General features: G+C 39.1%; 1 protein-coding gene across 3 annotated transcripts; it reads left to right on the forward strand.

The window, feature by feature from the left end:
* The first annotated feature begins 87 nt into the window (after positions 1 to 87).
* LOC133646004 (eukaryotic translation initiation factor 5A-1-like) lies at positions 88 to 21,259 on the forward strand. 3 transcript variants are annotated; one of them, XM_062040938.1, is made up of 5 exons: positions 88 to 151; positions 6,987 to 7,158; positions 7,228 to 7,332; positions 16,620 to 16,751; positions 18,878 to 21,259. In XM_062040938.1, the coding sequence occupies exons 2-5, from the start codon at positions 6,997 to 6,999 to the stop codon at positions 18,929 to 18,931; spliced, it is 453 nt and encodes a 150-aa protein (XP_061896922.1). In that variant the 5' UTR covers positions 88 to 151; positions 6,987 to 6,996; the 3' UTR covers positions 18,932 to 21,259. The 3 variants fall into 3 exon arrangements, with proteins under 3 accessions (XP_061896922.1, XP_061896924.1, XP_061896923.1); XM_062040940.1 differs by having other exon boundaries at positions 116 to 151; positions 6,990 to 7,158; XM_062040939.1 differs by lacking the exon at positions 88 to 151 and adding an exon at positions 6,751 to 6,826.
* The last annotated feature ends 1,426 nt before the right edge of the window (positions 21,260 to 22,685 follow it).

A 22,685-nucleotide genomic window follows, 5' to 3' on the forward strand; every position in this document is an offset into this window, starting at 1 on the left:
TAAGAGAGCGCTGGAGAGGTGAGCCCGCTTCCGAGTCCGCTCGTCACGTGATCACGTACCTGCACGCCCTCCGGCTTTCTTGTCGGGACTACAAAAGCCTCTGCGCATGCGTGTGGCGACCTTTTTGTTTATTCCTTCTGTGGAACTCAAGGTAAGGTCACTTGTTTGTTAGGCGCATAACTGTGTTTTATCTCCTGGTTGTTTTTACGTCGATAACGTCTGCTTTATCTGTGAGAGATTACATTCACATCCCAGGCGTGAATTATTAACTAGCTAATTTAGCAAGCTAACACACACTTTGGGCGTGGGCCGGGAGCAAAGGTATCCAGGTGATAACTAAACTGGCTGTTAATAGTGAAATAACTGAATTATATTCTTATTACTAGTTGGGAAACTGTTGAAAAGTGAAAACTCTTGATACTGTAGTCGTAATTTGCGATGCGGTCATAACTCATTAACAAGTTAATAGAAGGTGCTAGCTAGCTAGCTAGTTGGTAGCCTGAGCGAAGCGCACGACAAACATGTAATAAAACATGTTAATAAAACCTATTAATTATTGGATAGCAAAAATAAATGTTCTTGTTGCCAAATTAGTGCTTCAAATATGGATGAGCGTCGACAACATTGTCGAAGTGCGGAGACTGTCACGTATATTATAGTAGGTGGGATGACGTCATAAATGTACTCCTCGGCCATTTTGGCTCAAAAAGGGGCGGGGCAGCCATAGACGTGTTCTAAAGCAGGGGTGTCAAACTCAAATACAGAGTTAGACTTAGACAAACTAAGAGTGGGCCAAAATTTAAAACTGAACAAAGCCGCGGGCCAAGGTTGAACAAATTAACCTTTTAATAGGCAAGGCAAGGCAACTTTATTTGTATAGCGCTTTTCATACACAAGGCAGACTCAAAGTGCTTCACAGACAACAAAGTGAAATGAAAGAAAATAAAAGCAAAATTAAAATGCAGACAATAAAAATAAAAACAGTGCAGACGCTAAAAGTTAAAAGATTAAAAGATTTAGCTGAAAGCTAAGGTGAACATAAAAGTCTTTAGTCTAGTTTTAAAAGTAGTCAGAGTTGGGGAGAGTCTGACATCTTCAGGAAGTTTATTCCAGCTAATTGTTGCATAGTGACTGAATGATGCTCTCCCTTGATTTGAGTTTACTCTTGGAACCGCTAACCGATTGGTCTCAGAAGATCTTAGTGATCTAGAGCAGTGTTTTTCAACCACTGTGCCACTAGTGTGCCGTGAGATACAGTCTGGTGTGCCGTGGGAGATTATGTAATTTCACCTATTTGGGGTAAAAATATTTTTTTGCAAACAAGTAATTATAGTCTGCAAATAATGTGCCGTTGTTGAGTGTTGGTGCTGTCTAGAGCTCGGCAGCGTAACAATGTTATACTCTTCAATATCAGTAGGTGGCAGCAGGTAGATAATTGCTTTGTAGATGTCGGAACATGGTTTGTCGTGATCACAATATGCAGATGACAGTGCGAGGCAGCATGCAGGTGAAAAGGTATCTAATGCTAAACCCAAAAATAAACAAAAGGTGAGTGCCCCTAAGAAAAGGCATTGAAGCTTAGGGAACAAAACTAAAACTGAACTGGCTACAAAGTAAACAAAAACAGAATGCTGGACGACAGCAAAGACTTACAGCGTGTTGAGCAAAGATGGTGTCCACAAAGTACATCCGAACATGACATGACAGTCAACAATGTCCCCACAAAGAAGGATAGCAACAACTTAAATATTCTTGATTGCTAAACCAAAGCAGATGCAGGGAATGGCGCTCAAGGAAGACATGAAACTGCTACAGGAAAATACCAACAAAACAGGAAAAGTCACCAAAATTGGAGCGCAAGACAAGAACTAAAACACTACACACAGGAAAACGCCAAAAAAGTGGTGACAGCACTTTAAGTCAAGAGCTATATTGATGCGTGGTTGGTTATGGTTTAAAGTCATACCCAACAATTGCGACAACGACTTTTTACCGTCAATATCGGCTGCTGAGTTTCATTTTTTTAATGATATCTACTGGTGGTGTGCCTCCAGATTTTTTCAATGAAAAAATTGTGCCTTGGCTCAAAAAAGGTTGAAAAACACTGATCTAGAGGGCTTATATAGTGGGAGCATATCAGTAATATACTTGGGCCCTAGACCATGTAGTGATTTATATGTGAGCAGGAGGATTTTCAAATCAATTATCTGATGTACAGGGAGCCAATGTAAGGATTTAAGAATTGGTGTAATGTGCTCACATTTTTTGGTCTTTGTTAGAACTCTAGCAGCAGCGTTCTGAACAAGCTGTAGCTGCCTGACAGTTTTTTTGGGAAGACCTGCAAGGAGACCATTGCAATAGTCTAGCCTACTGGTAATAAAGGCATGTACACGTTTTTCAAAGTCTTGAGCTGACATGAGCCCTCTAAGTCTTGTTACATTTTTGAGGTGATAGTAGGCCGATTTTGTTACTGATTTGATGTGACTGTCGAAATGTAAATCAGAATCTAAAATAACCCCAAGATTTCTGGCTTTATTTGAGGTTTTCAGGGACGGTGATTGAAGGTGTTGGACGACTTTAAACCTTTCTTTTTTAGCACCAAAAACAATTATCTCAGTTTTATCTTCATTTAGTTGTAGGAAATTTTGGCATATCCAGTGTTTGACTTGCTCAATGCACTGGCACAGAAGATCTATGGGGCGATAGTCATTTGGTGATAGCGCTACATAGATTTGGGTGTCATCGGCATAGCAATGATGGTCAAAGTTATTATTTTGCATGATTTGTCCTAGTGGGAGCATATAGATGTTAAATAAAGTCGGCCCCAAGATTGAACCTTGGACTCCACACGTTACGTTGGTTGGTTCTGATACAAAGCCACCAATGGAAACAAAATAGTTCCTATCTTGTAGATATGACTTGAACCATCTTAAAACTGTGCCTGAGATCCCCACCCAGTTTTCCAACCTGTCCAAAAGTATTGAGTGGTCGACAGTGTCAAATGTAGCACTGAGGTCCAAAAGCATTAATACTGAAGTTTTGCCAGAGTCTGTGTTTAGACGGATGTCATTTATAACTTTAAGAAGGGCCCAAACAAGTTTTGCATTGAATATTGAACAAGCAAGGCTTATATAACTTTATAGTGACATGCAAAATCCAGTTTCAAATAATAATAATAATAATTAAAAAATCTCAATGGCATATCAAATACAATTTCAATAAAAATTGAATGCCTCTTTTCTATTTGCAGCCTTCTAAGGTAAATATCAACATTAACTTTTTCCACAGGCTAATAAATTTAGAAATAAAATAACAATGAATAAACCAACCATTCAGGACTTTAAACTGCTAAATTTTCAACACACTGATCTAATCTGATGTGCCCAAGCCAGATACCTGCCATCTGTTCTTGGATGCTGAGGCAACCTTCATTATCCAACCAAGGTGTTCATCACTCATTATATCTCGTAGTCCAGTGGTCCCCAACCTTTTTGTAGCTGCGGACCGGTCAACGCTTGAAAATTTGTCCCACGGACCGGGGGGGTATTTATTTTTTTTCATAAAGAAATACAATCATGTGTGCTTACGGACTGTATCCCTGCAGACTGTATTGATCTTTATTGATATATAATGTATATATTGTTTTTTTTTAATGTAGATTTAATTTATAAAAAAAAATTAAAAAAAGTTTTTTCTTGTTCGGCCCGGTACCGGTCCACGGACCGGTTGTTGGGGACCGCTGTCGTGGTCCACCCGGACCACAGTCTTGGGGGCGTGAATTAAAGGCACTGCCTTAATTTAACGTCCTCTACGAGCTGTCGTCACGTCCGCTTTTCATCCGTTCTAACAACGTGCCGGCCCAGTCACGGCTTCTGTACGCACACACACGTGAATGCAATGCATACTTGATCAACAGCCATACAGGTTACACTGAGGGTGCCCGTAAAAAACAACTTTAACACTTTTAGAAATATACGCCACACTGTGAACCCACACTAAACAAGAATGACAAACACATTTCGGGAGAACATCCGCACTGTAACACAACAGAACAAATACCCAGAACCCTTTGCAGCACTAATTCTTCCGCCCCTTCCCTCCCCACACACACTCCCAGAAGAGTTAGTGCTGCAAAGGGTTCTGGGTATTTGTTTTGTTGTGTTTATGTTGTGTTACAGTGCAGTTACAGTTCACTTGTGTGTGCGTGCTGCAGCCGCACTTATTATGTGACTAGGCCAGCAATTGTTGGACTGGATGAAAAGCAGACTTGATGTTTTTTGGGAGGGGCACTGAAAGTTGGGAGGGTTGGCAAGTTTGAGAATTAGCTGTGAAAGCGGTGTTACCGCGGCACCGCCACTATTTATTCGGCAGGCCAGCTCTAGTGTTAATATGATATCGCCTCAGGGGCCAAGTGAAATTACACGGCGGGCCAAATTTGGCCCGCGGGCCAGAGTTTGACACCCGTGTTCTAAGGGTACACAGCATGGAGCTCTACTGGCGCTGATGAGACGCGGGGCCGCCATCTTGGAGTGGTGATCCGCTCCACTCAGTGCAATTCATTTGGCAGGACCAATGAATTGTCAGCGCATTTAATTAATCTTACCTCACTGAATACCACTCATTTTCACGTGCTTTTTTTGTCATACATGTAGCTATGATAAAGGACACATGTTTTATTATTCATAGTTTGCTTAACAGTAATAGAATATTCTTATATGCTATAAGTGACCAGACATCCCAGATCAAAACTGGGAATATAATCCCAGAGAAGGGGAAAAAATGGTTAGCTATTTTTAAGTTGAAGAAACGATATAATTAGGTTATATATACATGCGTATATCCCACAAAAAAAATGGGTTGGAAAGCTAGACTAAATTTAGACTTGTATAAAACTGTATAGCCACTGTCCATCTGATTGTCTAGTTAGCTAACATTTATTATTACCCCCCCTCCCCCACTCAATCTGGACTGTGGTCCTAACTTTTACCCCTGTTGGCTTTTACAATCTTTATCTTCATTTATTTAAAGTTTGTTATTCAAGTATGACATTTTTAAATTTAATTTCATTGACAAGCAATTCTATTATGGCCATACTCTTGTTTGCTAGCGGCTACAATTTCAGTACTATTGAAGATCTTTGCTCCTTCTCAACTCTGTGGTAATTGGGGGTTAAATCACCACAATGACTCCCGGGCGCGGCCACCGCTGCTGCCCACTGCTCCCCTCACCTCCCAGGGGGGGAACAAGGGTGATGGGTCAAATGCAGAGAATAATTTCACCACACCTAGTGTGTGTGTGTGTGTGACAATCATTGGCACTTTAACTTAATATTATGTTCACAAAATACAACCAATAGTACGTTAATGTTAAATCTTACTTGTGAAAAGTAATCCCCCGATTCCTATTTTCAACAGTCTGCTCATTTGAGCAGGAAAACGCTGAACACCATCTTTGTTTTCTACCTGTCAACTGTCAGTTTAGCATTTTTGTTTTCTACCTGTCAACTGTCAGTTTAGGCTGCTCGCCGGCTCCTCATCACCACTTTAAGATGGCGGCCCAATTTCTCGCGTCATGGCAGCCAATGCTGCGTCTACTTATAAGATGTCTATGGGGGCAGCAGGCACCTTATTTATTTATTTTTCAAATAACTTTCTTTATAATCACACATGGCATTACAATTTGCAATAAATCAGTGCAATCACAGCAGTGACGTGCGGGGAACTATACACCAGGTGAGGCATACATACTTTTGGAGTTTTATTCTTCTTTTTTTTGATACCTCTAATCATTGTTGATTTAGGTTGCACATTAGAATAACAGGAAAAAGAAGGGAGTAATTTGCTTTCATAAAAACATGATAAATGTCAATGATAACTGACAATATGACCTGGTCCCTATACACCGGAGCTCTTATAAAAAGAGCTCAGCAGTACATGCACTTTTTGCGTCGGGTGAAAAGAGCACAGCTGAGAAAAAAATAGTGAGAAAGTCTCATTAAAGACTTATTTAGAACATCCCACAGGTGAACAGGCTAATTGGGGACAGGTGGGTGCCATGATTGGGTATAAAAGCAGCTTCCATGAAATGCTCAGTCGTTCACAAACAAGGACGGGGCGAGGGTGACCACTTTGTCAACAAATGCCTGAGCAAATTGTTTAAGAACAACATTTCTCAAGCAACTATTGCAAGGAATTTAGGGATTTTACCATCTACGCTCCGTAATATCATCAAAGGGTTCAGAGAATCAGAGGAAATCACTGAAAAGCCATTGCTCAAAAGAGAATAATGCATTAAAATCAGTGTTGATGACTGCTCCAATTACTTCACGTCAAATATTCCACTTTGAGATTTTTTGGGGGAAAATATTGCATATTTTGTGTGTTTGCCTTAGAAATGTTTTATGACAAACGGCATGAAATACAAAAGATACAACTTGTAATGGATGGATAGATCTGAAGTTGATCTAGAGATTCGAGCGTTAAAAGTAAAAAAAACAAATATATGACATATTTTTAACACTTTTATAAGAGGGGCCCTTCTGGATTATTGAGAATTTTAGTGGTACCGTTTTTCCATTTACAGTGATATGCTGTAAAAAACACTGTAAATTATATGATAAAGTTTCGACTGCTAAAATACATATTACCTGCTTCAAATGATTTGCTGTTTTTTTTTTGCCTGCTTTATTGATTTGGTTTATCCAATCACATACAATGATTTTTTTTTACAAGGCCCCACCTTCTGAAATTCATCTTCTATTGAGAAGTCCCAGATCCTTGTGTGGAGCTCAGCCAACTACAAGGATCTGGCGAGAGTCAGGCTAGAGGTGAATCCTCACATTCATGTATTGCTCATTGTTACGAGCGGCCCTCTGAGGGCAGCTATGACTGCGATGTGGCCCCTCAGGGAAAACGAGTTTGACACCCCTGCCTTAAAGCAACACTTTCGTCACATCTACCATTGTTGCATTTTTGTCTCACACACAGCAGGCTGAGCATGGATCAGGAAACTTTTGAAAGTACAGATTCTGGGGCCTCTTTAACTTACCCACTGCAATGTTCCGCCCTGAGGAAGAACGGCAATGTCATGCTTAAATCTCGTCCTTGCAAGATCGTGGAAATGTCTACTTCCAAAACTGGCAAGCACGGGCATGCCAAGGTAAAAAACACATTTTAAACTGCTGAAGCAGCAAGATTGTTCAGTGAAATATATGTTTAAATGTTTTAGGTACACCTCGTCGGAATTGATCTTTTTACCGGCAAGAAGTATGAAGACATTTGTCCATCAACGCATAACATGGAAGTCCCCAATGTGAAAAGGACAGAATACGAGGTGAGGTGTCGCTCATATAGCACTTGAATAGTTTTACTTCAATCACCATGTAGGCAGGAGAAACAGAAGCTAAAATACATATTACTTGCTTCAAACATTTTGCTGTTTTTTGCCTGCACTATTGATTCTATTTTAAGTGTCATTAAAAAAATAATATTGTATACGCATACATTGGTACTCTCAAGTGTTTAATTGGTTTTGTTACACAGCTCGCAACTCAATATAACTTGTATTGTTAGTGTCAGCCATTGAATTTAATTACAATTACCGCATTTTTCGGAGTATAAGTCGCATTTTTGGGGGAAATTTATTTAATAAAACCCAATACCAAGAATAAACATTTGAAAGGCAATTTAAAATAAATAAAGAATAGTGAACAACAGGCTGAATAAGTGTACGTTATGAGGCATAAATAACCAACTGAGAACGTGCCTGGTATGTTAACGTAACATATTATGGTAAGAGTCATTCAAATAACTATAAAATATAGAACATGCTATACGTTTACCAAACAATCTGTCACTCCTAATCGCTAAATCCCATGCAATCTTATACGTCTAGTCTCTTACGTGAATGAGATAAATAATATTATTTGATATTTTACGGTAATGTGTTAATCATTTCACACATAAGTCGCTCTTGGGTATAAGTCGCACCCCCGGCCAAACTATGAAAAAAAACTGCGACTTATAGTCCGAAAAATACGGTAATTTAATTGGCGCTTGGGCCCCAAAACATCACAATTTTAACATGTAACATGCCTTATAAAAAGAAAAACCCACTTTTAGATAAGCTATATTGTATACAAAAATACAATAAAATGTAGTACAGTAATTTTACAAAGTAATGTAAATCATTTACCTTGGAGAGTGGACACTTTTCCGTCACACACACAATCATCAGCTTCTTCATGCTTTCATGGAAAAAAGTTTTGATATTATTTTAACATCTTGGCCGGTGTTATTGACTTATTCTGCTTCTGTACGGTGCATGCTGTGCTCCAACTGCTCCACCAAGTTAGCTAGCTACACGCTCTGTCATGGTTTTAAATATTTATTTCTTTAATTCAATGAATGACTATCCACTTCTTCTCGGCAATGTCTTTCACACTCACTCTCTTCACAACCACACTTGGAAAAACTAGGTCACGTATGTCCATCTCTTGCTATAACCTAATGTTAGCGAGTAAGATCAGATCTTAAGGGGTTCACTGTGACATTCGTTACGCCAATTAGTGGTGGTAAGGACCTAAAACACAACAGATAGATGAGAGACAGCTCGTAAGCGGGGACACTGGTATCCTTTAGATTTAGAGATGGTTTATTTAAAACAGAGCATTTCACACCAGACATCCCAAGAATATTGCTGAAGTGTAACAGTTTTGTAAAGGGGAATAGTCCAAAATACCTCCAGACTGTTGTGCAGGTGTGATCTGCAACTACAGGAAACATTTGGTTGAGGTTATTGTTGCCAAATTAGCCTCAACCAGTTATTAAATCCAAAGGTTTACATACTTATTCCAGCCTGCACTCACTGTTTATGTGATGCATTCAATACAAAAAAAAACATTTGTGCTGTATTAGTTTAATCAGACTGTTTTATGTCCAATTTATACAAAAAAGTAATCCCATAGGGTTCACATACTTTTTCTTGCAACTGAAGTTGCTAAAGGGTGTGTAACATGTGGGTCCTGATGCTTGTGCAAGAACATAATGTACAGTTGAGAAAGTGGCGGAACAGGTTCCCTCTTTGTCGACAAGCTTGACTGACAGGCTCCTTCTGGGGAAGAGCTTTAATAGGAAAGAAAGCAACTTTTCTTTCCTATTTTTGTGTGTATGGTATCGCCATGAGTCCTAAAAATGTGAAATCAAACCATGGAGGCATGGCGGAGATATTTATTAAACAATCTTACCTTCCTTCATTCTTTCTCCAAACGAGACGTTCGGAGTTTGAGACTTTAGTGACGTATTTTACCATAGTTACGTCAGTGAATTATTTATGTGGTAGAGATTGAATCATGTTGTCAAGAAGCTCCTTCTTTTTCATCTATACTCTTGTTGTGGGGCATACTGGCTCATACATGCACATGCATCCTCCACTGTTGCCAAGTATAGGTCTAACTTCTATCTGTCAGTAGGGCTGGACGATTATGGAAAAAATAGTCACAATTATTTTTGATTGATATTGAAATACAATTAATTCCAGTATTATTCATTAATTTGAAAACATGAGTATTTACTGTGCCACCAAAACTCAATTGTAAATATATTTTTAAAAAAACCCTGGATATAAATCAGTAACAAATTAACCACAACTAGTAAAATGATTGTAACTAACAATACATTTAAAAACAATAGCAATATAAATAACTAAATTAATTTTTTTCTTATGTTTTAATTGTTTGTTTTTTTTACATTTATTTTACCATTATAGAGTGTGTGCTTTTTGTGTCAAATAAAATGTAATAAAATGTTTGTTTAGTAAATGCAACAATCCTCACTTTTACTGGTGCAATACACCTTTGGACAATTTTGACCAGTATTTTAGGTCAAAGCGTAATAGTCTTGTAAATGTATCAGGTGCTTTATAGGGGAACTGCACTTTGTTTTTGGGGGTGGATTTTGCCTATTGTTCACAATAATTAGGAAAGACATGACGGATGTATTATTTTTTTATGCATTCCAACTCGTAAATAAAAGTCGGCTTACAACAGAGCCAATTAAGTACTTTTTTCCGCCCATAAGACCCAATAAGAACACTCCAAAAAGCGCCAATAGACTCTATTTACATTTCTTGACTTGAAAATTAACTAAGTATTAGTGATATTGTTATTATAATCACTAAAGCAGACAAACTATTTATAGCGGCACCTTAATCGCAAGCTTGTGTGCCAATGTTGACATCGTGTGGTAAGCTGCTTCCTTTGCTTGTGAAAGTTTATTCTAGATCATAACTCATGCCTCTCACCTGGATAGTAGAAGGACAAGGACGTATTTTGAGTTGGTACACTTTGACAGCAAATCTAGACCCAGATTGCAGAGGACGCTTGGTTCCATCATGCTTTTTTTTCCCGTGAGGATTGAGTCATTTTTCATCTAAAACGGAAATATAACAATATTCTATCAGTCTGCATCCTAATGACAGCAAACATTGCAAAATAAGTGATGTTTTATTATGTTTGTTGGCTCTCATGAAGTCTGCAGTGAGTAGTAATCAATAAGCGATTTGACCCACTTAAATGAATTTAACAAACACAATCTTGTTTTCCATGAGCTGTGTGCTATAGTGTTTTATGTCTAGGTGGGGGTCCAGCTTTGGAAATAATTTGTACCCCTTGCAGAGATAACATTTAGTTCGGCTTAGGGCTGTTTGTCAACCTTTTATGAGCCAAGGCACATTTTTTTCATTGAAAAAATCCCGAGGCACACCACAAGCAGAAATCATTAAACGAAACTCGGTAGCCGATATTGACAATAAAGTCGTTCTCGAATTGTTGGATATGAATTTAACCTCACTATAGCTCTTGTCTCAAAGTAGGTGTACTGTCACGACCTGTCCCATCACGCTGTGACTTATTTTGGGTTTTTTGGTGTTTGCCTGTGTGTAGTGTTTTTATTTTTTGACTGTTTTGTTGGTATTTTCCTGTTGCAGTTTCATGTCTTCCTTGAGCGCTATTCTCCGCACCTCCTATGTTTTCGCAATCAAGACTATCTAAGTTGTGCGGACGCTATCCTTCTTTGTGGGGACAGTGTTTATTGTCATGTCGTGTACGGATGTACTTTGCGGACGCCGTCTCTGCTCCACACACTGTAAGTCTTTGCTGTTGTCCAGCATTTTGTGTTTTGTTTACTTTGCAGCAAGTTCAGTTTTAGTTTCGTTTTGCATATCCATGCCAAAGCTTCAATGCCTTTTCTTAGGGGCACTCACCTTTTGTTTATTTTTGGTTTAAGCATTAGATACCTTTTTACCAGCTCGTTGCCTCCCGTTGTCGTCTGCATATTGTGATCATGACACGACGTGTTCCCGACATCTACAAAGCAATTAATTACCTGCTGCCACCTACTGATATGGAAGAGTTACTCTGCCGAGCTCTAGACAGTACAGACACTCAACAATGGCACATTATTTACGGATTATAATAACTGCAAAAAATATTTTTAACCCAAATAGATGAAATTACATAATCTCCCACGGCACGCCAGACCGTAAAACACTGCTGTAATCTAGTAACAGCATTCCATGATTAATATTCATACGACAAATTAACATTCTTAATAAATGACCGTAGAATAAGCGCATCTGTTTGGGGAAGCATAGTGTAACGATCTGGAATTGACACTTTGTGTGGTGTTTGAGTTATTCGACTTGGCCGTAAATGCATCACTGGCGAAGTGCTGCGAGTGCGTGTGTTGGCGCAAGTAAGTGAGAGAGTTGACTGACGACAAGGAGTTGGTTTAGGCCTTGTTTGTATGGCAGACAATGACCAGTTTTTCTAGATAGAAGTTTTTTTGTTGTGGTTACGGCCGACAAACCGTTTTGCTCAATAAAGTGATGGATGGTTCTAATTCCTGCCCTCTTTAAAGCGTCTCTACAGACGTAATAATTGAACAGTGTTGGCAAACATTATTTTCTCTGTTGTGGCCGCTTGCCGTCACCTGTTACTCACAGTTGCATTGCAAAATCATACAGAACAAATTGTTATGTTTATTTTGTTTATAGTTCAGATGGGATTTGAGTTTGTGCGCAGCATAGATTTGCTGTGCGCAGAGGGCGTGTGAGCGATGCGCAATTGCGCAGGCAATTAGAGGGAACGTCGCTTGCAGTGTGTATATAAAATGTTGATGGAGGGCTTTGAATGCTACTACGGTGACTACCATTAGCCGCATCGTCCAAGCATTTTTTCAAATCTTTGAAATACTAAAAAAAGATGTGTTCTTGTCTCTCATAATGATAGGCAACATTTCCAAAAAAGTGCAGTTCTCTAAGTTTTTGCTTTGTAGGTGACAAAACAAATTATTGTGATTAAAATGATCAAAATATGGTAAATATTGAACATAAATGATAAATTTGTTATACTTACCCACACCTCCCGCCATCTGAACAGTTTTTTCCCCTCGGCCATCAGGCAAATGAACAATAACTCCTAACAGCAGCTCCTTGAATTCCTTCTAAGTCTATCTGATAGCTCAGTTACAGCTCTTTTTATTACCAAATATGTGTTATATGTTTTTATGCCGCACGTTTGCACCAAGAAAAATTCCTAGTTTGTGAACCCGTTCTCAAACAATGGCAATAAAACTATTCTGATTCTGATTCTGATACTTGTATAGCGCTTTTCTACCTTCAAGGTACTCAAAGCGCTTTGACAGTATTTCCACATTCACCCATTCACACACTGATGGCGGGAGCTGCCATGCAAGGCGCTAACCAGCAGCCATCAGGAGCAAGGGTGAAGTGTCTTGCCCAAGGACACAACGGACGTGACTAGGATGGTAGAAGGTGGGGATTGAACCCCAGTAACCAGCAACACTCAAATTGCTGACACGGCCACTCTACCAACTTCGCCACGCCGTCCCTATTAACATATTACATATTGTTATGAACATATCTGTTACTACATTATATATATACTGGCAATGTGTGTACATAACATTGGAGGGTTTTGATGTTGTTATACAACAGTAACTCCCATTAGCCGCATCTTCCAAGCGTTTTTTTTATCATCTTTTAAAAAAGACGTGTTCTTGTCTCTCATAATGATTATGAACAATAGGCAAAATAAAATAAAAATGCAGTCCCCCTTTAAATACGGTTGCCAAATGTCCCTTGAAAAACGGAATCGTCCCGTATTTAGAAACAAAAGTATACATTCCGTATTGAGCTGTCAAGGGACACACTTTGGCCAGTATTTCTATTAAGTGGCCAACAGAGCCAATTATTTAGTTCTCATGTTCCCGGGTTGGCGCACCTTGCAAAAGAACAAAGTAAATCGTGACATCACAGGCCAGTTTTGACGCGGCAGTTTCGCTACAGTAGCCAACACACACCGAGCAGGCATCTTCTCGGTGCAGCAGATAAATAACTAAAGTGTATATGGTTGCAATAAGCGCAATATTTATGTGAGCGTGAGTGCAGTTAGTCCGAGGTCAATCACACGTCCTCATTCAGGCGAAGGGGTATGTGTCTTAAAACTTTGTGGCGTGTGATTTATTCCGCTTTAATGAGCTATGGTGTGGGTGTGATGCTTTTTTTCAATTTTTAATTACACAATGTGGCATACAGACAATTACCTCACTGAGATCTCCTTCATAAATAAAGAAGAGATTAAATGCCAGTCATATTAATAAACAACAAATATCTAATTTCTCCTTGTCACAGTAGTTTTCATAATGAAGAAAGTTGGACACCTGCTCTATCAAAGTTGCACTGTTCTGTTTTAAGTTAAGCAGGAAAGACTTCTTTTAAAGACATGTCTATTTTTATTCTGTTGTGATAAGCAGGGAATATTTATATTTTAGACGAGAAAAACAAAAAATGTGCACTTATTTCTTACTATTCTTACTGTCACCAAGTTTTGAGCGAATCAATGACCAACATATGCGGTCCTCTCCAAGGTTTCTCATAGTCATTCACATCGACGTCCCATTGGGGTTGTGAGTTAATTACTTGCTTGACAGTCCTAGCATAGACACTTTGTAGGGCGCAACATAACGCGTTCACTAGAAAAGTCTACTTTGTAGTTAGACAACATACCTTAGATAGCCTATACAGTATTGTCATTTGATGTGTCAGAAGTTGAACTGCATTGCAAATGAGATTAATGTCATAATGAGACAATATATAACAACTGGACAGCATTATCATAATCAGCTATTTTTTACCCATCCATCTATCCATTTTCTACCGCTTATCACCTTCGGGATCGCGGGGGGCGCTGGAGCCTATCTCAGATACAATCGGGCGGAAGGCGGGGTACACCCTGGACAAGTCGCCACCTCATATATGTTAAATTAAGCTAAAAAAAATGACATATTAAAACACATAAAAATGCCATAATGTGGTACCGTTGAGTCCAGGAATCGATTCCCAGGTATCTGGAATTTGTACCGTTTCGGTTCAAATGTGAACTGTACCCATCATTATTCACTGGCTTAAAAGTACAAGATTGATATTTCTGTTTTGTAGCGCTATTCCCCTTTTTTGACACAATGGCGACTCACTGCTTTAATCTTATCCGCTTGTGTTTGTCTATTTACGTATTTCACTAGAAGACTGCGGCGTGTTCCCAAAGCAAGCATTATAGCGAGCAATCAATCCTTTAGCTAAAGGCTGTTTGTTTACTGTGTAGATGCCTGATGCAAGGCACACTTTAATGGGCATCCATCCATTTTTTTAGTCATCCACTAATCTATCCATTTATTTGATTGAGTAATTAAATAAAACACATTTTCTAGCCTCAGTGCGTCGAGAAAATGGAAAATAGTTGAAATAACCAAGGATCTCTAATGACCTTTAGTCTTTCTACTTATAAATGCACATCACATTGAAATTGCATTTTCACTAATTGAGCATAACTCTATAATATGATATAACCAAAACTAAAGAAAAAGACTCTTATAAAGTATGATTGTAAAATGTCAGCTGTGTTTGACAGTGCAAACATTTCACTACATTGTCTGTTTTCTTCACTTGTTAATGATCGCTAATCTCAGCAGTCTGCTGTTTCCGATACGCACACTAGCCACACATTACCAGGAGTGGGATCAACATCACCAATAGGTGCACTGCTCTCATGCAGAAATTGTGTCCACTTATTTTACTTATTAAACGACTCATCAAAGCAACTAGAATAGAATAGAAAGTAATGAATTGATTAACCAAAGGTTCTGTACACCAAAATTCTAAAACATATACCGTATTTTCCGCACCATAAGCCGCCCCGTGTTATAAGCCGCACCTTCAATGAATGGCATATTTCAAAACTTTGTTTACCTATAAGCCGCGCCGTGTTATTAGCCGCACCTACGCTGCACTAAAGGGAATGTCAAAAAAACAGTCAGATAGGTCAGTCAAACTTTAATAATATATTACAAACCAGCGTTCTAACAACTCGGTTCACTCCCAAAATGTAATGTGCTAATGTGTAATCACAAAAATAGTAACACTCAAAATAGTGCCGAGCAATAGCAACATCAATAACTCAACAATGCTCGAACGTTAATGTCACACAACACACAAAATAAACATTTAAAGCTCACTTTCTGAAGTTATTACTCATCCACAAATCCCTCGAATTCTTCTTCTTCGGTGTGCTTCACTTGTTTTTTGACACCATCAGTGATGTGGACACGCATGGAGTCGTAGATCCACATGGACGGAGCTGCGTGAAAAAAGTCACCCGGTCTCTTCGCGTAAACGTCTATCAACCACTCGCTCATCTTTTCTTCATCCATCCATCCCTTCCAGTTAGCTTTTATGATGACGCCGGCTGGAAAGTTCTCTTTTGGCAAGGTCTTCCTTTTGAATATCACCATGGGTGGAAGTTTCTGGCCGTTAGCATGGCAAGCTAGAACCACAGTGAAGGACGACTTCTCATTCCCTGTGGTGCGAATATTCACCGTACATGCTCCCGTTGTATCCACAGTGCGGTTCACAGGAATATCAAAAGTCAGTGGAACCTTGGACGCATGTCTCTTAGTAGGAGCCATTTTGTGGTCTTTACAGAAACACACAAATGAAATGAAACGTAATATCCGCACGCTTCTTCTTCTACGGGGGCGGGTGCTCACCTTGGCGGTTGCTTACAGTAGAAGAAGAAGCGCTTCCTCTTCTATGGGGGTGGTTGCTTACCGTAGAAGAAGAAGCGCTTCCTCTTTTACGGGGAAAAAAGATGGCGGCTGTTTACCGTAGTTGCGAGACCTAACTTTATGAAAATAAATATTAATATTAATCCATATATAAGCCGCACTGTCAGCTTTTGAGAAAATTTGTGGTTTTTAGGTGCGGCTTATGGTGCGGAAAATACGGTACATGTACTACTGATGCACGTCAACAAAATGGATATACTATTTAAATCTGATGCGGGTATGTTTTGGACCGTCTTTTTGTTATGTCTGGTACCCCACAGACGTTTTTATACTGAATTTAAAAACGCATCTTTAAAAAAAAAGCAGGTTCTCCTTTCAACTTTTATTGATGTTGCTTTATAGAATTATACCATAAGAGTGCATTATAAATCAAATGAGTTATTACACTAATCATGTGTGCATTCTTTACCTACATTTCAGGCATTGTGTTTGACTGATGGCTTTTTGCACCTGATGGACGAGCTCGGGGAAGTGAGAGAGGACCTTGCACTTCCAAACAGCGATTTGGGCAAAGAAATTGAGACAAAAATATCTTCTGGAGTGGAATTCTCTGTAAGAAATTATTTTCAGTCGCATATTTATTGGTATCATGTCTCATGTACTTATTTATAGGGACCCCGCTCCCTCCTTTAGGAGGGAAGAGTTCACCCAGATTCTTTAGTTCTATGGCTGTCTCAAATGATGATGTGACTAGAATTGAAGATTAACAATTTAGTTCATACAAAACAGTAAGTACAAACAATAGCAATACTAGTGCTGGAAAGAGGGCAGAGTCATCAAGAGTTAGGATCCATCTCTAAAAAGGGTCACCCTCCACATATGCTTTTGTCTTCTTCGGATGCGTCGCCTTGCCGAAGAACAAAACTGAAAGTTAACTTAGTGTGTGCGCACACGCATTATTGTTCACTCTTGTTTCCCGCACCTGGTACTTCTTCCTCCGGAACCTAAATGAGATACAAAGTGTGTGTGTTTGCAAAGATAGAAAACACAAGAGTGCATTCATTGTTTGTCTTTGAGCATAGCCAAGGCCAAAGCTAGTAACTTCCAAGGCACTCCATTTTGCTCAAAGGAGAGAAAATATTCCCTTAAGACTGTGCATATGTTTGTGACTACTCCTGTGCATTTCAGCGACTTATAACTAAGGAAATTCTGTACCATAACTGCACTAGTGCAGAGATGTAAACAGACTGATAAAAGTAGTACTAAGTGGACAGTTTGACACTCTTAAACTTGACAACACAGCACATCCTATTTATTTCACCAATTGCCAAACCTGGAATTGTGAGCATCAATTTGTTGATACTATTTAATATTTTTAAATGTATTTATTTTAGGTCTGTCAAAGTTAACGCGATAACGGGCGATTAACGCACATGTCCCTTTTGACCCTCAGGCCGCTACGTAGCGGGGGGGAAACTTGGCTGCGTTCACTAGTTACCGATGAGCCATAAGCGGGAAAATAGTGAGCAGAAATGCACAAAGAAAAGGGTACATTAAGGAAATACCAAGTTCAAAGCCATGGCAAGTTGTTCTCCCGACAAAGGGCTATCTTTCTCTGTGTGACGACATCACTACAGCAAATACGTCGTTCAGAGGTGGGTGTTGCTTCACTTCCGTGTTTAGATTACAGTTAAGGTACGATGATAACATAAAATTGTAGATTGTTACTGTGACTGCTTGAGTAAGATGGCATGAAAGCTAAACAGAAATGAAAGACGGTAGGCAGGAAGTCAAAAGGGGACTTTAATAATGCAAGTTCAAAAAATACACTGCAATTTGGATGTAGTTGGGGATTGGGGGCTGGCCGGACAATCACAAGAGGACAGGCTATGTCCTACTATACTACCTTGACATGGGAGAGCTTCTCAAAATATTGGAAGGTCTCCAGTGGGTGTAAAACCTACCCAAGCACCCTAAGAGAGATTTGACTTTTCTTTATCTTCAGGAGAAATAAGATGTCATGCAGCCAGGCTTTGAAGGAGGGAGGTTGTGAAGGTTTCCATGAGAGGAGAATATTTCATCAGGAGGCCTACTAAAGATGGATTGATGTTTAGACCTAGAATGTCAGAGATTGACTTAAAGAAGGACTGCCACTCATCCATCCATCTTCTACCGCTTGTCCCTTTTTTTGCGGGGGGTGCTGGAGTCTATCTCAGCTGCATTCGGGCGGAAGGCGAGGTACACCCTGGACTGCCAATAACTACTCATTTAGAACAGGACCAAAACATGCGAGTCAGGTTACACGGAGACTTGGAACATCTACTACAAGTTTCATCAATTTTATCTGGAATGTTTATATTTGCTGTAGTGAAGTTTGTGCACTTTGAATTGGATGAGAGACAGCCTAGCTTAGCTCGAAGAAGAATTTACAGACCCAAATGCCTTTTTCCATAAATCCTCGGAAAAGTGAGTTTGTAATTCCCTTTCCCAATCGGCCTTAATCTTTTTTACCGCAGCGTCATTAGTTGTGAACAGGAGGTCATAAAGGAGTGAAATCTGACCCCTGGGCAAGACCAGCGCCCGAGTACTAAATCAATGCCACTGGGACTCATGCACCGTTTGACAAGATTTAGTACTGGTATCTGTTAAAGTGTAAATGATACTTGTTAAGTAAGAAGTCTTTATGTAGCATGTTTGTCAAGGCCTTCCTTGAATGAGTGCTGCGTGGTGTTTTTCAGGTCACTGTGCTTAAGGCTTTGAACGAAGAAGCAATAATCTCCCTCAAGAAGTAAGTCCAGGATCGAGCTGAAGACACCACAGATCTGGAAGTGTGGACTGGATCAGTGGGTTCTTTTAAAACCATCCAATTTGAAGTTCTCTACGTTTAATTTCAACATTGGCGTTTTAGAGAGTTTATTAGAAAAGTATGCTTTTGAATATCAGCCAGTGTTGACTTTCTTGGCTTGCAGTCGGAGGTATCTTTTATTTTTTAGGTTTTGGGTGGAGGGAGAGTACAAAATACTTTTGGGGGTGGGTGTTTTATTTTTAGATTTTTTTTTTCTCCTTTTAAATGTTTCAGTTTTAAACCTAATGCCTTGTTTATATTAGCGTGACGTGCGCCTAAAACAAATCTAACCTTAGCTTTTACGTGTGCCGCTTGTTGAGTGCGTAAAGGCCATCTTTGCCCTTTCTGATTCTGAATCAGAGTTTGCAAAAAAAACTACTTCCAGCTGCAATCACACTCCATCTCTCAACATGGTCGGATGAAGGAAGCTAACAAGCTAAATAGTCATGTGTGTGCTCGCTCAAGAACACTGCCTGGTAAAGAACGTTGGTAGAATCTCACTGGTGTACATAAGCTAGCCTCTAATGGAGAATATTATTCCATCTAAATGGAGATTGGAAATTTGGCTAAACGTTTACACATTGGGCGGCTTGGCTCAGATGGTAGAGCGGCTGTCCATAAACTTTATGGTTCCTGGTGCGAATCCGGCTTCCGTCATCCTAGTCACTGCGGTTGTGTCCTTGGGCAAGGCACTTCACCCTCCTTTCTCCCAGTAGTGTATGAATGTGAATGAATGTTTGGTGGTGGTGGGAGAGGCCCTTGGCACAAATTGGCAGCCATGTTTCCGTCATTGTACCTCAATGTAGCTTACCATCATCATTTGTTGTGTATTAAATGTGTAAATGTGGACTGAATGAATGAATGACAGGTTGTCAGTGTTGCGAGCTTTGAGTCACTAGAATAGAATGCTATGTCAATCTCATCCATTATTATTATTATAATGTACACACCACAACATACTGTAGGAGAAGAATGTGTTGATGCTTTTTCTTCTTGCTAACTGATGGATTTATGAAAGCATGATCATCCTTATTCAACAGTATTGTCAACGTGTGTACCACGCATTGGTCTCTCGCCGTTGTGCTTCTGGCTAAGACGCTGTGGCAACCCGATACCCACTTCAAGTCTCAAAGGAGACCTAGACAGCATGGACCAGTTTTATGCAAATCTCAACAGGTTTGCTCACAGAATCCTGCCTTAAAACAACAAACAGCCTTGTTTTTATCCAAAGCCGAACACATTCCATGAGAACAATGCTAATGATGAGGGCTTAACCTGCTAATGATGTGGTTGTAGAGCTCTTGTTAGGGCTTGTGACTGTCTAAACACTTTATATCACGGGTCTCACACTTCACATTTGTCATGTGACTACCATGACCATTGGTGTTAATGACATATATTACACTAATACTGTTAACTATAAACTTTAACTTTGAGCAACTATTTACAAAAAGCATGCTGGAAAGTTGTGTGTTTAGAGTTACTCTAGTTATTAGTTCTGATAGTAATAGTTTCCCTGTTACATGTTGTGCCTCGAGTAGGGGTTCCCAAATTGCGGCCCGTAGCTCATTTTTAATCGCCCTGCGGCACAATCGGTAACATACCATGAATTGATTAACGTGGACCCCGATTTAGACAAGTGGAAAAACTTATTGGGGTGTTACCATTTAGTGGTCAATTGTACGGAATATGTCCTGTACTGTGCAATCTACTAATAAAAGTTTCAATCAATCAATTCTAATCTTAACATGCTAGCCTTTTTGCTGATTTTACAGCTCTACACCTCAGCATCAAATATTTTATTACTTGACAAACTATACCGGTTAGCATGCTATTGTTAGTAAATAAGGTTGTTTTTTTTACCTAATTTTGCAAGTATTACACCTCCGTTATATTTTGGTACTTGATTCACGTTAACGTTAGCCGACCAGCATTTTAAACACATTTTCAGGTACACACCTCAGAGTAATATATTTTGGTACTTAACGCATGTTACAGTTGGCATTTTAGTACGCTAACATTAGCATGCTAGATTTTTATTTTTTTTCGAGTAATTTAACAGGTATATAGTTTTTATATCACTAATACTAACTGTAAGCATGCTATTCTTAGCATAAATAAAGTCTATCCCACGGCCCGCCAGCGTCCGAAATCCTAGCCGCTCAGGCAATTCATATTGTCTAAAAATGCATGTGACATCATCGCGGATTATATATATATATATATATATATATATATATATATATATATATATATATATATATATGCACACACAGAACTTGGCCCCTGGTCAATTTTTTCCTTAACCCAATGCCGCCCCCGAGTCAAAAAGTTTGGGGACCCCTGGTCTATCCTACCCTAGTACTGTTGGCATGCTAGCTTTTTTAAATGTGTTTATTCTTAGACATTTTCCTCATATTTTGTTACATGATGCTATCTAGCCAGCGTGCTAACTATTAGCATTTCAGTTAAGTTTTGGCTCTTCAGCATTTACACAAAATGTCTACCTAAATAGCATTTTCTAGTTCTTTAATAAATAAACATACCTATATTTTGTACTGGATTTGAAGGTGAAAACTACCATAATTGTCCCTTTATCCATTGATTTGTCAGTCTGTGGAAAAAGTTTGGGCACCCCTGGTCTAGAGCATTCAAATCTATGAATGACATTTCCACTAATCTTTGGCATTAGGTACGGGGCCACATAATACGGTGTGTCCCGCGGGTCGGAGACTAGTCAGCATGTATTTTCTCAGGGCTTTAAACTTTGCTATTTCAATATTGCATATTGAACATTGACGAGAGAAGTCTATCATATATTAGAGAATGTTACTACAGTTTGTTCTACGCTGCTACTTGTTTTTGTGGCATCTCAACTAGCCACTATAATATATGCATGCAATCTTGTTTTATGCTGTTTAGACAACATTTTAACCTTTTTTATTGTATCATTGTGATACTGGAAATACTCATATTTGGGACTAATAAAGTTAGAATTTTTTAAAATTCTGAAAAAGTCACATTTTTTCCAGAGACTGATTGCACGGGGAAATATATATTTGGCAGCCACATGCAACTGCACACTAGGTGGCAGCAGAACCTCTTGATTTTTTTTTTTTTTTGGTCTAACCCTTTGTGGGTGTTTCTACTAAAATGGTAATAAGTCCAATACTAAGCCCAACATATTAAATCAGGAAAGAATCCGAGGTTTGGTTTAAAAGCTACTTTTCATGTCCATATAGTTTGTGTTTGTTCCTCCAGTGGGATTGTCTGAGCAGATACTTGAAGTGTTCAATGTTTAAACTGGAAGATTGTGTGTGGGAGGATTGTTGCTAATCTGCTGCTGGAATTATGTTTCATTACCTCCTCCAGGGGAGGATGTTTCATTGCACTCCCTTTCCTCTAGTTCACAAAAAACACATTTTAAGGACTGTCTCCAGCTTGTATGGTGTTTGTCATTGTGGTGACCTAAAATATGCAAATTTGCAGCAGCTTTGTCAGAAAGTTGCGACAAAATTTGAGGCCTTTTTTCCCCCCTAATAACATTTAAGTGAGTTTTTTTAAGCATATTTTCTGTATTTTGGCCTGAATTAAGCATTTTCCTGCATATACATTTATAAATATGAATAAAATATCAATACTATAGTAGTATTGGACACTGGATAGAACCAAACCAATCTGTACAATATCTTGGCCACTGA

The sequence above is a fragment of the Entelurus aequoreus genome, linkage group LG03 (genome assembly GCF_033978785.1).
Source record: "Entelurus aequoreus isolate RoL-2023_Sb linkage group LG03, RoL_Eaeq_v1.1, whole genome shotgun sequence".
In the NCBI taxonomy this organism is placed as follows: Eukaryota; Metazoa; Chordata; class Actinopteri; order Syngnathiformes; family Syngnathidae; genus Entelurus; species Entelurus aequoreus.